At 44.8% G+C, this 15,106-nt stretch overlaps 1 protein-coding gene across 2 annotated transcripts in view; it reads right to left on the bottom strand.

Moving 5' to 3' along the window:
- Smg5 (SMG5 nonsense mediated mRNA decay factor) overlaps positions 1-15,106 on the bottom strand; it is a 36,754-nt gene that overhangs the window by 15,673 nt on the left and 5,975 nt on the right. For both annotated transcript variants that reach the window (XM_042681639.1, XM_042681637.1), the window contains exons 2-12: positions 14,813-14,911; positions 13,500-13,623; positions 12,965-13,121; positions 10,506-10,595; positions 8,744-8,833; positions 8,051-8,129; positions 4,204-4,329; positions 4,032-4,100; positions 3,180-3,388; positions 2,496-2,633; positions 1,742-2,344 (exon numbers count right to left, since the gene is read on the bottom strand). In XM_042681639.1, coding sequence (XP_042537573.1) covers positions 1,742-2,344; positions 2,496-2,633; positions 3,180-3,388; positions 4,032-4,100; positions 4,204-4,329; positions 8,051-8,129; positions 8,744-8,833; positions 10,506-10,595; positions 12,965-13,121; positions 13,500-13,623; positions 14,813-14,911 — 1,784 coding nt within the window. The remainder of the gene's footprint in view (positions 1-1,741; positions 2,345-2,495; positions 2,634-3,179; positions 3,389-4,031; positions 4,101-4,203; positions 4,330-8,050; positions 8,130-8,743; positions 8,834-10,505; positions 10,596-12,964; positions 13,122-13,499; positions 13,624-14,812; positions 14,912-15,106) is intronic.

The raw sequence follows: 15,106 nt of genomic DNA, 5'->3' as shown, positions 1-15,106 counted from the left end.
GTTCAAGCCCCAGGACCAGCAAAAAATAAAATACACACATACACACACACACACACATTTTTTTTTTGAGGGGGAGGGGTTGGTCATGTGTCTTGAATTCTGGGCCTGGGCACAGTTCCTGAGCTCTTTAGCTCAACTTAAGCACAGCGCCACTTCCGGTTTTCTGGTGGTTAATTGGAGATAAAGAGTCTCATGGACTTTCCTACCAGGGCTGGCTTTGAACCATGATCCTCAGATCTCAGCCTCCTGAGCAGCTAGGATTATGGGCATGAGCCACCAGCACCTGGCTAAAATAAAAAATTTTCAGGTAAAAGGATTGAGGATTTGTTTGCCTGGGTGGCTTCAAATCTCATGTCTCAGATTTTGATTTTTTTTTTTTTTTTTTGGTCGGTTGTGGGGCTTGAACTAGGGGCCTGGACACTGTCCCTGAGCTCTTCAGCTCAAGGCAAGTGCTCTATCACTTGAGACACAGTACCACTTCCAGTTTTCTGATGGTTTAATTGGAGATAAGAATTTCACGGAGCTGGGTGCTGGCTGGCGGCTCATGCCTATAATCCAAGCTACTCAAGAGGCTGAGATCTGAGGATCACGGTTCAAAACCAGCCAGCCCAGGCAGGAAACTCTGTGAGACTCTTATCTCCAAATAACCATCAGAAAACCAGAAGTGGCGCTGTGGCTCAAGTGGTAGAGCGTTTGCCTTGAGCTGAAGAGAGCAGGGGCAGCACCCAAGCCCAGAGTTCAAGCCCCACGATCGATAAAAAACTTAATTAAAAAAAAAAAAAAGTTGAAAATAAAACAAGGCATAGAGAGGCTGGGAAGGTGGCTCAGTGGTAGAGCGCTTGCCTTGAATGCATGAGGCCTTGGGTTCGATTCCTCAGCATCACATAAGCAAAAAGAAAAAAGCCAGAAGTGGTGCTGTGGCTCAAGTGGTAGAGCGCTGGCCTTGAGCTGAAGAGCTGAGGGACAGTGTCCAGGCCCAGAGTTCAGGCCTCATGACCGGACCCCCCCCCCCAAAAAAAAAAAACTTAATTAGAAAAAATAAAGTTGAAAATAAAACAAGGCATAGAGGGACTGGGAAGGTGGCTCAGTGGCAGAGTGCTTGCCTTGCATGCCTGAGGCCCTGGGTTCGATTCCTCAGCACCACATAAGCAAAAAGAAAAAAGCCAGAAGTGGCACTGTGGCTCAAGTGGTAGAGTGCTAGCCTTGAGCTGAAGACCTGAGGGATAGCGCCCAGGCCCAGAGTTCAAGCCCCACGACCAGACCCAAAAAACAAAACCAAAAAAAACAAGGCATAGAAGCATTCAGCCTAGTGTCTGGCACAAAGTAGGCTCAATAAATGCTTGCTGTTGCTGCTTCTACAAAGAAGATTCTCAGGAAAGCAGTCTCACTGATCTATCACCCAGAGAGGGGCAGGTATCTAGCTTCCAAAAGCCTTGGAGGGTCCAGATAGCATGGAGGAAAAGTTCAATTCTGAGGGGAAGATTCCCAAACCCAGAGGGAAACGTGGACTGGGAGAAGAATAAGAAAGGAAATGCACTGAATGCTGGAAATGAGGAAGTAGACACTGAGGGGGGAAAAAAAACAAAAACCTCTCAGGCTACACTACAGGCAGAGGACCAAAGATAAAGCCTTAAGAATAGAAATGAGAGGTTACTCCCACAATGAAGTGGCTTCTCCCAAGTAAGGCCTATAGAATGGAAGGTGTGGGACAGAGCAAGAGGATACAGAGAAACCCAGGTACCTGGTTCTGAGGGTTTGTCCACATCTCCATTGACACAGGGTCTACAGCCAGACAAGTTGTGAGATTCGGAAGCAGTGGGCTGGAGGAGCAGGTTGCTAAAGGTAGGAGCCAGTCGGAAGCAGCGCTTGGTCTGGAACATCTGAGTGGACATGGCTTGCAAATTGCTGGCAATGCTAGCTTCACTGGGACCCAGAGGTCCATTGAGGGAATCAGAAGCCTCCGATCTGGCCCGAGGGGGCTCGATGGCTGGGGACTGTGTCCCGTCCTCATCTTCCATATCTTCCAGGTCTGATCGAGACTCCTGGCTGTTCATTTCTGAGTCTGTCTCTGCATCAAAAGCTGTGCCCCTCCCTTCCAGACTCTTGTCAGAGCCACTATCTGAGCCCTCACTGGCCCTGGCTGAGTCATGGCTTGAGTCCGATTCAAAGCCTTCACTCAGGTCACTGTCATCACCAGCTTTGGGTGCGTGGTGACGGCGGCGACGGAGGCAGGAGAGTCGAGAAAACTTACGGCTCTTTCGGCCCTCACCCACTTGGGCTGTGGGAGGAGGCTCTGGATCCAGTTCCTCCTCTTTGTCCCCTGGTTCCTTGGAGTCTGGTTCATCTGTGGATGGGAAGTGGTCAGGTAGAGTAAAGGAAAAAATTGGGGCCTGAAAATTCTTGTTACACTATCTCACCACCAAAACTGAATTCCCTTCCTTATTCCTCATGCCCCAGGCCAACTTTTTCAGTCAGGACTTTTCCTGCTGTCTTACCTGTGCCATCATTCTGGAATGCTGGGACAGGGTTCTCTCCTTCTTCTAGCTCAGCTTGCAGCCGTATGTTGACATGATTGACAAGATGGGAGAAAAGGGCCAAGGTGAAAGCAATGGCTGCACTGTACTGCTTGGATCCTGAAGCCAGGAAAGCAAACATTAGGGGGTCCAGGGCTTTGATGAGGGCCATCTATCCCACATCTGTGAATTAAACAATTCATCCTGTGTACCCTTCACGAAAGAATACCTCCTGTTCTGGCTCTCCTTACCTGGCTTTGAGGCTTTTCCTGATAAACCAAGAGTCTTCATATTCAGCCCTGCCACTCCCTCCCTTCCATATTGCTCTACATAGACCTTTGCCAAAAAGGTTTCTAGAGACATCAATGCCCTGGACAGCAAGATCTGAATTCTGTGTAGGTCATAAACAAAGTATGGTGACGTGAATCTTGGCCAAGTGTGTGAAAATCTATGACAGAGTAGGGAAGAATGGAAGGAAATACATGGCTCCCTTTGTTCATTCACAGGAGGTCTTATAGAGTGGGTCTCTTGACTCTTACTTTCCAAAGACAGGTGGCGATACAAGCAGTGAAAGAATTGCTTGTGAAGAGAAATTCATGAATAAACAGCTGTGGGAAAGTGCAGTGAGGACCCCAGTGAGGAAGAAAGGGACATAGGGAAAGTTACCTGTTCTCTTTAAGCTGTGTACACCCATAAGGCAAATGATGACCATCTGAAAGATGAGCAGGTCAGGAAGGAAAGCATATCCACTCTCATACTCCTCTTCATCCTCACTGGCCAGGCTGAGGTTGGGTGAAGAGGGCAGGTAGAAGAGACAGAGATTGAAGTCTTCCAGGACAGACTGGCAAAGTGAGGTCAGCTCTGAGTCTATGGAGCTATGGAAGAAAAAAAATAACAGCAAAGATCAGTGGCAGAGTTGAAAGAGATAAAGAGTAGGCAATACAACATTCAGAGAAAAGGCTGGGATCCAGCTGAGTGGGAATGTACTTTCCTGACAGGCACAAAGTCCCAAGTACCCTATGGGGGCATGGGCATGGGGGAGAGACTAAGGGATTAGGCAGAGTAGACTTCAGAGTGGGGTGAGGACAGTGCTAATACTGATTTCAAAAGAAGACAATGAAGATGCAGCTCAGTGGAAGGGTATTGTCTAACATGTGCAAGGCTCTGCAAGCATTTCAGAAAAAAAAAAAAAAACATAAAGCACAAACAATAACATGGGAAGGGTGTGGGAAAGTTTCCTATTCAGTTACTCCTTCAACACCTATTAACACTCACTATGTCAGAGTATGAACCACTAGGGGGTTAGGGCAAAACAGCAAGGAGCACCAACATAAAACTAACTGTTCTCTAAGGGCTAGAGAATTTCTAGTGGAAGGCAGAATTCAAAAGCCCATGAAAAGCAACAATCATGGCTAGGGCTCACTGGACAAAGTTCCTACTCTTGCTCTTTAGTTTTATGCTGATACTGGAGCTTCAACTGAGGGCTTTGAGCGCTTGCCTTGTCACACCTCCACTTACCTACTTTTGGGCTGCAAGAGGCTCTGCAGGTACATAAAGTTCACCAGCAACCTTTTAATGTCTTTACATCTGAAATGAGAGGAGTCCAAAGTACACAATGAATGGCTCCACAGTCCCTGTGGTCCTACTACAGTAGTTACAGAAAGCCCCTCCTCACCACAGGCTCCCTTACCGCTTTTTGCTGGGAGACAGTTTCCGAGTCTCACACTTCTTCAGCTGGTGGTACATTTTGGCTGCCTTATCATAGAGCCGCTTGAGGTTCCCATAAGCTCCCTCAAAGGACACTTCTGACTGGATGCTAAAGGAGATACAGGGGTTAGCTATTAAGTCTAGGCAAGTGGAAGGGCACTAGCCTTGAGCTGAAGAGCTGAGGGACAGTGCTCAGGCCCAGAGTTCAGGCCCCATGACTGACAGGAAAAAAAAAAATGTGGAAAAAGAAAAGAATATAGAAAAATACATTGGGGCTGGAATGTAGCTTAGTGGCAGAACATATACTTAAGACCCTGGGCTCAATTCCCAGAAAAAATAAACAAGGGTGACACTGATCAACGTGCACTATACTCATAAATTGATATTTTGAATTGAAAACTCTTGTATACTAATTTTTTTTTTCTTTTGGTGCTGATCCTGGAGCTTGATAATTCAAGGCCTGAACCCTGGCTTTGAGCTTTTATGCTGAAAGCTAGCACTCTACCACTTTAGCCACAGCTCTACTTCTGGCTTTTTTTTTTTTTTTCAGGTCGTGGGGCTTGAACTCTGGGCTTGAACTCTATCCCTCAGCTCTTCAGCTCTAGGTGAGCACTCTACTTCTTGAGCCACAATGCCACTTCCGGTTTTTTTCCTAGTGGTTTATTGGAGATAAGAGTCTCACTGACTTTCCTGACTAGGCTCTGGGCTGGCTTCAGATGCTCAGATCTCAGCCTCCTGAGTTGCTAGGATTACAGGCATAAGTTACCAATGCCCAGGAAGAAAAAATTTTTTTATTTAGAAAAACCCATAAAATGCACTAAATACAAAAGGCCTGAGTGCATTCCTTTTTTTTTTTTTTTTTTGGGGGGGTTCCGGTTGTGGGGCCTGAACTCTGGGCCTGGGTGCTGTCCCTCAGCTCTTCAGATCAAGGCTAGAACTCTACCACTTGAGCCACAGCACCACTTCCAGCTTTTTTCTTTTTGCTTATGTGGTGCTGAGGAATCAAACCCAGGGCCTCAGGCATGCAAGGCAAGCGCTCTACCACTGAGCCACCTTCCCAGCCCCTGAGTGCATTCCTAAGTGGTAAAGTACCTACTTAGTAAATGTGAGACCCTGTACTCTATCCTATTATGACATAAAACTAAAGTAAATAACACAAACACACCCCAAGAAATATATTTCTGTGGTAACTACAAAGTAGTCACAAATTCTTTGATAATCTTTCTATTGAAACCTAGGATCTGAACCTTTCCCTCCTTAAATCCTGTGGCAAGGAAGAAGAGCTATACAACAGCTTTGAGAAACAAAGTATTATAGGACTGGAGGTAAAAGCCCTATGAAACTTGCAGATCCTTCTTCCAGTTCTCTTAGGTCACTGTTCAGTACTTGTAACCTTGAGCCATTGTATAAGAAGTCCATCTACAGCTAGGTACTGGTGGCTTACACCTGTAATCCACTACTCAGGAATCTGAGATCTGAGAATCACGGTTCAAAGCCAGCCAGGCAAGAAAGTCTGTGAGGCTCTTATCTCCAATTAACCACCAAAAAGACAGAAGTGGAGCTGTGGCTTAAGTGGTAGAATGGTAGCCTTGAACAAAAAAGCTCAGAAACTGAACCCAGGCCCTGAGATCAAGCCTCAGGACTGGCATTCAAAAAAAAAAAATCGGGCTGGGAATGTAGCTTAGTGGTAGAGTGCTTCCCTAGCATGCATGAAGGCCTGGGTTCGATTCCTCAGTAGCACATAAACAGAAAAAGATGGGAGGTGGCACTGTGGTTCAAGAGGTAGAGTGCTAGCCTTGAGCAAAAGAAGCTCAGAGTAGATTATATAGAGTAGTTGGACTAGACCTCCAGATAAGGTGAATTCCAGTGACTAAGCCTAGACAATACCAATGAAAGGAGAGAATTCCCCTATTGAGCCCTGCCCAAGTACCTAACTCATAAACAGTGAGACAGAATTGTTTAGAATATTAAGGTAGGTTTATTGGGTACCTCCCACACTTGGACTTGCTTGCTCTATTTTAAAAGTGACTCATTCTAAAGCAAACTTAATGAGTGTAATAAAGGAATAGAAACAAATGATGGTCTATTATCAAAATTCAGTTTGCACTGATGTAGAAGAGGAGGAAATGCACTTAACAGTTAATATTTCATAAATACAGGCAACAGGTTTCCATGACCAAGTGAACCAAGGACCACATAGAATTATAAAGCAGAATGAAATAGTTTGGTGCTTTATATATACATCAACGTTTGGCCATTTTATTATCTGAATACACTTCTGTATTTGACCACTTAAGCTATGAACACCTCTACTGAGGCCTAGCTCATTCAATAACTTACTTTGGGAATGATTTGGCTTCATTATTTATTTATTTATTGTGCCAATCCTAAGGCTTGAACTCAGGGACTAGGTGTTGTCCCTGAACATTTTTACTCAAGGCTAGTGCTCTACCATTTGAACCACAGCTACACTTCTAGCTTTTTGGTTAATTGGAGATAAATCTCACAGACTTTCCTACCAGGGTTACCTTTAAACCTTGACCCTAAGATCTCAATCACCTGAGTAGCTAGGATTACAGGCATGAGCCACCAGTATCCAGCTTGATTTAATTCCTTGAGTACTTTCACCTTGGTAGATGGCAACAATGAGGTTTCTTCACTACAATTTCATCAGTGACACTCTGACTTAACTTTAAGTCTCTTGTACACTTAGTTCTGGTGACTCAGTACACTAAGCCTCAGCAACTTTGGGTGCCCTAATTTTTTTTTTTGTCTAAGACCAGGATTGAACTTGGTATATGATCATTGGCTGGTGCTTTACCACCTGAGCCCTCCCACTTTTTTTTATTCTAAGAGTTAAAGGTCAGAAGCAGAGTTAAAGGGGAAGCACCGATACACCCTGATGCTAAGCTAGTTCCTCCATGCTGTGTCATCACATTTAAACACTGAAGCTCATATCTGGAAGTGTGAATCAAGTGGTAGAACAACCAATCTAACAAGCATAAGACAGAGTTCAAACCCTAGTACTGCCAAAAAAAATTGAAACTCTAGAACTCTGAAGTTTTTTTCATAGGCCACTTCATAACATTCTATTACTGTATCAAATGTATTCCTTCTTCAGGACAATAGCAATCCTGTATTTAATATATGATAGCATATTTGCTGAAATGTCTATAAATCCACCTGGCTCTGTGAAAGGCAGCAGGACTCTGTTAAGAGTCTTGGACAGCCGGGCGCCGGTGGCTCACACCTGTAATCTTAGCTACTCAGGAAGCTGATATCTGAGGATCGTGGTTCAAAGCCAGCCTGGGCAGGAAAGTCCGTGAGACTCCACACACACACACACACACACACACACACACATACGCCTATAGTTCAAGCCCCACGACCTACAAACACACACACACACACACACACACACACACAGAGTCTTTGATAGTGGAGAAACTCTCAAGCTGATATCTGAGGATCGTGGTTCAAAGCCAGCCTGGGCAGGAAAGTCCGTGAGACTCTTATCTCCTCCAAAAAACCACTAGAAAACCAGAAGTGGCACTGTGGTTCCACACACACACACGCCTAGAGTTCAAGCCCCATGACATACACACACACACACACACACACACACACACACACACACACACACACACACACACACACACACACACACACACACACACACACACACACACACACACAGTCTTTGATAGTGGAGAAACTCTCAATCTAGCATTTCCCTATCTATCTTAGCCAGGAGCTGGAGAAAGAGAAGACAGAAAAAGAAGCAGGGACCATGTGGACATGAAAACGGGAGAGAACTGGCAATTACTCACCATCGCAGGTAGCAATACATGGCTTCCACATTATAATACTTGCTGCCTGCAAGGGTACCCAGTTGGTTGAAGGGCATTCCTACAGAGAAAAAAAAAATCAATTCTAAGGCTATAATTTTTAGTTAAAGCTCTCAGGCCCAACCAATGCTAACCATTAGACAACTTATGAGACAAGAGCTGGGCCTGGAAGTGATACTGGTATCTCAGTTTTGGAAGTGATACTGGTATCTCAGGTGATATGCATCTTAATATTGTTCCTTCAGGGTTACTAATCTCTCTTCATCTACCAGCCTATTCTTGCTTGGTTTGCCAAAGTTTACCTAAACTGATGGAACATACTCCTTCAGCTTCCAGCTTTTCCCAAGAGCATGCTGAACTCGCTCAGCTCCGTTTTTTTTTTTTTTAACCTCTTTGCATGTATGTATATCTTTCCCTGTAATAGAATCATATCCCTTCTCTCACTGCACCTCCTGTGGGGAGAGTTGATGTATTCTTTCAAAAGACTTTGGATAAGGGGGACCGAGCTACCCTCTGAGTGTATACTTCTAGAGAATATATATGATACATGCAATATAAGAGAGCTTAGGGTGGCAAGGATCAAAAGGAAGTAAGCGAGTGGCCTTCAATTTTATTAGTATTGTCTTCTTACTCGAATTGCTATTGGTGCTGAAGCTCCAGTAAGGGTTTACTTACCAATCTGGGGAGCTACTGAAAGGGCTTGGTAGTAAAATCTCTCAGCTAGAAGCTCAGTGTCTACACCAGCCAATTCATTCTGATAGCGTGCTATAGGAAGAGAAAGAAAAAGGAAAATACGATTTCAGAATTTAGAAAACCCTCTCGAGAAGAAGGGACATAAGGGAGGAGGCAGTTTGTGGGATCTCTGGTATAGTCCTATGTGACTATGGGAAAACTGCTCAGCTCTTTTTTTTTTAAGTACCAGAGCTTGAACTTAGGACTTTATATTTTTGCTTGGCTTTTGTACTCATGGCTGGCATTCTATCACTTGAGCCATACTCCAGCCCAGCTTTTTTGCTTTTTAGAGTTTCACAGAGTTATCTTCTCTAGCTAGCTCTGAACTAAGGTACATCAGCACTTGACTAACTCTTCTTTATTATCTCTTCTCAAGGGGAGCTGCAGCATATATAATGGCTTGAAAAGACCTCTGACATTTGGCTCGGGAATACAACTGAACAATTCTATAGGGAAGACATTGCTAAGGATATACTGGTCCACTAAAATGCAATAGTTGGCCACTCTGCACTCAAGAACCATGAGACCAGGAATGGGCTTAGGGCAAGGATAAAAGGAACCTCAGGTCAATAAAAGATACAACAGCAGCCTAATGAGGCAGGAATGTATGAAAACTGCAGACCACTTTTTGTATGTGCTGTTACGGGGGCTCGAACTCAGGGCTCAGGTACTGTCCCTTTGTTTTTTGCTCAAGGCTGGTGCTCTATCACCTGCATCACATCTCCATTTCTGGCTTTTTGGTGATTAACTGGAGATAAGAGTCTCACAGAACTTTTCTGACCAGGCCAGCTTCAAACTGTGACCCTCAGATCTCAGTCTTCTTAGTAGCTAGGATTATAGGTATGAGCCACAAGCACCCAGCACAAGACAACCTTTCCTTTTTTTTTTTTTTTTTTTTTGGTCAGTCGTAGGGCTTGAACTCTGGCACCTGGGCACTATCTCTTAGCTCTTCAGCTCAAGGAGAGAGCTCTACCACTTGAACCACAGTGCCACTTCCGAATTTCTGGTGGTTAATTGGAGATAACTGTCTCACAGAAGCCGGGCGCCGGTAGCTCACGCCTGTAATCCTAGCTACTCAGGAGACTGAGATCTGAGGATCACAGTTCAAAGCCAGCCCGGGAAGAAAAGTCCGTGAGACTCTAATCTCCACTAAACCACTAGAAAACCGGAAGTGGCATTGTGGCTCAAGCAGTAGCGTGCTTGCCTTGAGCTGAAGAGCACAGAGACAGCACCCAAGCCGAGTTCAGAGTCTCACAGACTTTCCTGCCCAGGATAGCTTTGAACCGTGATGCTCAGATCTCAGCTTCCTGAGTAGCTAGGATTACAGGCGTGAGCCACCAGTACCCGGCTAACTTTACCACTCTTAGAAACATTTGTCAGGTACATAAGGGCTCACTGAGCTTTATGCTAAAGTTTCTAGGAGATAAGGATAAAAGCAAGCCCTCATCTTTCTAACAACTACTGAAAACAGTGACCATCCTGATGACCTTGAAGCTGAAAGGCCTTTTCCCATACTCAATGATCCTCTCTGATTTATGGGAGGATGGTAAAAGAGGATCACTGTAAGCGAACTGATGAGAAAGCCAACAGAGGAAATACTGTTTTTCTTGCTCTCTAATCACATATAAGGTGATAACGACAATTGAAGCAAATAGTGCCTTTCCTGTAGCCCAGAACAGTGAAAATTAAAAGGGCAGATTCTTACACAAATCCCCCAGGTACACCAGACATCTGTGACATGCCATCTGTGCCCAATCCATTTCCTTTCCTGAGGCAGATACTGGCTTCTTACATCCTAAAAGAGAGAGAGATTGATTTATGAACCCTTTCCTCTGGCCCTAGTTAGGCAGAAATGCTCTCACAAATGAAAAAAGAAGATAGGGATTCTAGGTAAGCCTTGAACATCTTCCAGGACAGAGAAGATACTTATCTAGAATGATGGTAGACAAATTCTCCTGGGTCTGGAAGGAACTGAAAGGAGGACTAGGCCCCTCAACTCAGAATAACACCTTAAGGGAAGTTCATCTGAAAGGTCGACTTAGAAAGACTAACAGAAAGAATTGAAGAGATGGGGCTCAGGTGTCAGGAATGTTGAAAATCCATTGTATAGGAGGTATCTACATAAAAGGAAAAGGTTTAGTAAAGCTGAGAAACTAACTTGCTCAGAAAGAATGAAATGTGAATCAGGCAAATGTTCCTAGCTTCTATCTAGTGAAGGCCCATGGAGGAAAAGGCAGTCACTGGAGAGTCTTCAGCAGAGACAATTATCTTGTCTTGCCTAAGGACAGGTGATGGCCCAAATTAAATATGTCTGGTTTCTCATCTCTTCCCTTACCCAAGTAGCCTTACAATTTTTTAGGTCAAAGACCTTAAGCAGTTTTCCAACATGCCAGGTACTGGTTTAAATGTCTAAAACATTAACTTATTCTCTTTAGCAACTCTGAAGTAGTTACTATTTGCAAAGGTACAGAGCTGGTAAGTGGCAGAGTCAGAATTCAAAAAGCAGTCTGGCTCCAGAGACCATCCAATCACCTGGGATGACAGCCTCTCCTGAGTGTGGAGCTTCCATTCTGAAAAACTCTTCCTAATGTTCATATTGACACTTCCAGATCAGCTGAATGAAAAAAAATTTTGGTCATGGGATTTGAACTCAGGGCCTGGGTGCTGCGCCTAAACTTTTCTGCTCAAGGATAGCACTATACTACTGGAGCCGCAGCTCCACTTCAGGGTTTTTTGTTGCTGTTGCTGTTTTTTTTTTTTTTTTTGGTCGGTCGTGGGGCTTGAACTCTGGGCCTGGGTGCTGTCCCTCAGCTCTTCAGCTCAAGGCTAGCGCTCTACCACTTGAGCTACAGTGCCACTTCCGGTTTTCTGGTGGTTTACTGGAGATAGGAGTCTCTCGGTCTCTCCTGCCTGGGCTGGCTTTGAACCGCGATCCTCAGATTTCAACCTCCTGAGTAGCTAGGATTACAGGCGTGAGCCATCAGCGCCCGGCTGATGTTGTTTTTTTTTTTTTTTGCCAGTCATGGGGCCTGAACTCTGGGCCTGGGCGCTGTCCCTCAGCTCTTCAGCTCAAGGCTAGCGCTCTACCACTGGAGCCACAGCACCACTTCCGGCTTTTTCTGCTTATGTGGTGCTGAGGAATCGAACCCAGGGCCTCATGCTTGCAAGGCATGCACTCTACCGCTGAGCTACCTTCCCAGCCCCCTGATGTTGTTTTTTAATTAATTCGAGGTAAGGGCTTTATGGACCTTTGCACCCAGGCTAACCTGGAACTGTGATCCTTGAATTCAGCCTCATAAGAGCTAGAATTACAAGTGTGAAGTAAGCCCCATCAAGATAAAGATCTTAAAGAAAGCCTAGGATTGTGGACTGATATGGAGCAGGGGGGAGAGACAGAAAGATCTAGAGTAGGGCTGGCACTGGAAATGGAATTACAAACATTTTTCTTCAACCAGTTGAGTTTACCAGTGCACTATTTCTTTGGACTTTATAGAGACTGTTTCTCAATGTTTGAAACAAGTGTTGAAATCTTTAGATATGTTGGGAAATTATGGATTATATTCCAAGAAGAGTGAAATCAGTCAGGTAGAGTATTAGCGGCTATAATTTTACTCCTTTTGTAATTGGCTTTTCTTTTAGTCCAACCAACTTTTTTTGTCCATCGTTAGGCTTGAACTCTGGGTCTGGATCCTATTCGCCACTCTGAGCCACAGCTCTACTTTTGGTTTTCTGGTGGTTAACTGGAGATGAGTCTCATGGACTTTCCTGCCTGGGCTGGTTTTGAACCACGATCCTCAAATCTCAGCCTTCTGAGTAGCTAGGATTACAGATATGAGCCCAAACGTGCAGCTAGTTCAACCAACTGCATAGAGCTCTTTTCCTCCCCAACTCCCCTTGCTTTTGGTGTCCTTTTCTCCCACCATAGCCATGCCCTTAACCCTGAGTTCAAGCCCTAGGACACACACACACGCACGCACACACACACACACTTTAACTCATATATTTGTCTGGATGAATTTAAGTTTCATAAAGCATATGTAGGTATTACTACTACTTCTTATGGCTGGCTATGTCACAAGGTACACAAATCTTGAGAACAAGGCCAGCAGAAGAAGAACATGAAAATTCTACTCCTCAAGATCATCTGTTTTAGGTTTTGCTTACCTATGAGGGGATCAGTGACATGGGTCCAGTCAATGCAGCACTGCAGTTCAAGCTGATAGTGGGACTGGATATAAAGAAGGAGATGCTGGTAAAAGCCAATACCAGCGACCAGGTGTGTCCTGTAAGCACATTCCAATGTGCTCCTGCTGTGGATATGCTAGATTGGGAAAGGAAAAGAATTGGCTAAGCAATAAACTCAGAGTGCCATTCCCCACTCCTCAACTATTCATCCTATTAAGAAAATAAAACCTTTGTCTTGGCTCTGGAACCTCAAACAGATCTCCCTTCACTCAGAAATCACCCCTGCACTCTTAGATCTACCTCTGCCGTCTCCCCCATATTAGACTCCCTTCCTTCTCTAATCTAAATTATGTCTATCTCCTTTTGGCCATCTTTTCTTTGGTTCTTCTATCTCAATCATACTGTGGGCAGATTCCTCTGGACAGAAGGCTGAAGCAGTATGATAACTTGCTCTTATAGCCTTAGCTTCCTCTTTTTAGACAAGTTTCTTCCAAAGTCCAGGACCTCTCCTTACCTTTTTATTAGTCTTGATAAGTTGAATAACTTCATAGTATACCTTTCTCCACAGTAGTTCTTCAGCCTTCCTTCCATAGTCTACTGGATGCAGGAACATGAGCTTGACACAGAGCTCACGCAGCCTGAAAGAGTAGTAAAAAAAAATCTAAGAGGCTGTCATTCTTTGGCGATTTTGGCGAAGAACACAAGAACACAAGAAGAAGGCAAGGAGACATGGGCCATTATCTCCCACTGATAAATCTATATGCCTCCTAAGATCCCAAGACACATCCAAAGTCAATAGAATGTGGGACAACAGAAGTCTAGGAAGATAATGGGAGACCCAAACACAAAAACAAAAGGAATCCTTTTTTTTTTTTTTTTTGGTGCCAGTTCTGGGGCTTGAACTCAGGGCCTGGGCACTATCCCTGAGCTTCTTTTGCTCAAGGCTAGCACTCTGCCACTTGAGCCACAGCACCACTTCCGGCTTTTTCTGTTTTTTCTGTTTATGAGGAATGGAGCCTAGAGCTTCAATGCATGCTAGGCAAGCACTCTACCACTAAGCCACCTTCCCAGCCCACAGAAAGAATTTAAACAAGTTGGGCGCCAGTGGCTCACGCCTGTAATCCTAGCTACTCAGAAGGCTGAGATCTAAGGATCGCGGTTCAAAGCCAGCCCAGGCAGGAAAGACCATGAGACTCCTATCTCAAATAAATCACCAGATGGGGCTGGGAAGTTGGCTCAGTGGTAGAGCGCTTGCCTTGCATGCCTGAGGCCCTGGGTTAGATTCCTCAGCACCACATAAGCAAAAAGAAAAAAGCCGGAAGTGGTGCTGTGGCTCAAGTGGTAGAGCACTAGCCTTGAGCTGAAGAGCTGAGGGACAGCGCTCAGGCCCAGAGTTCAGGCCTCACGACCGGACCCAAAAAAAATAAAAAAATAAACCACCAGAAAACCAGAAGTGCCGCTGTAGCTCAAGTAATAGAGCGCTTTCCTTGAGCTAATGAGCTGAGGGACAGCGCCCAGGCCCAGAGGTCAAGCCCCATTACCGATAAAAAAAAAAAAAAAAAAAAAAAGAATATAAACAATCTGCATTTTCCCCTTTGCAGTGCCTTCGCTCTTTTTCTCTGACTTATTACTCCATTTTTGTCTTCAAAGACAACTCCTTCAACTCAAATGTCCTTCTTCCAGTCTAACAGACGACCAAAGACTCACAGTCCATTATCATACCATGAAGTCAGGAAGGTAAAAGACAATGTGTGTTTTTATCTATCAGGGTTTCTGTGAAGATGGACAAGGAAAAAGTAAGGATCTCAGGTTTAGTCTCCAGCTTACTTGTTCCTCAGGCTAATGTTCTCTGGTTTGAACACTTCTTGATAAGCAGTTTTGTTGCAAAGGATGAGATCAAGTCGATGCACAGCCTCCACCACAGCCCTGTAGAAAAACACAGGCAAAGAGCCCCTGAGCCATGTACACCACGTACACGGATCACCCCAGATGCTAGGATGCTGATTTTTTTTTTTTTTTTTATTGTCGGTCGTGGGGCCTGAACTCTGGGCCTGGGCGCTGTCCCTCAGCATTTCAGCTCAAGGCTAGCACCCTACCACTTGAGCCACAGCGCCACTCCGG

Source organism: Dipodomys spectabilis, unplaced genomic scaffold (assembly GCF_019054845.1).
Source record: "Dipodomys spectabilis isolate Male_0828 unplaced genomic scaffold, ASM1905484v1 ptg000069l, whole genome shotgun sequence".
Classification (NCBI taxonomy): Eukaryota; Metazoa; Chordata; class Mammalia; order Rodentia; family Heteromyidae; genus Dipodomys; species Dipodomys spectabilis.
Note: the sequence above shows the minus strand (reverse complement) of the source record. Positions and strands in the feature narration are given on the sequence as shown.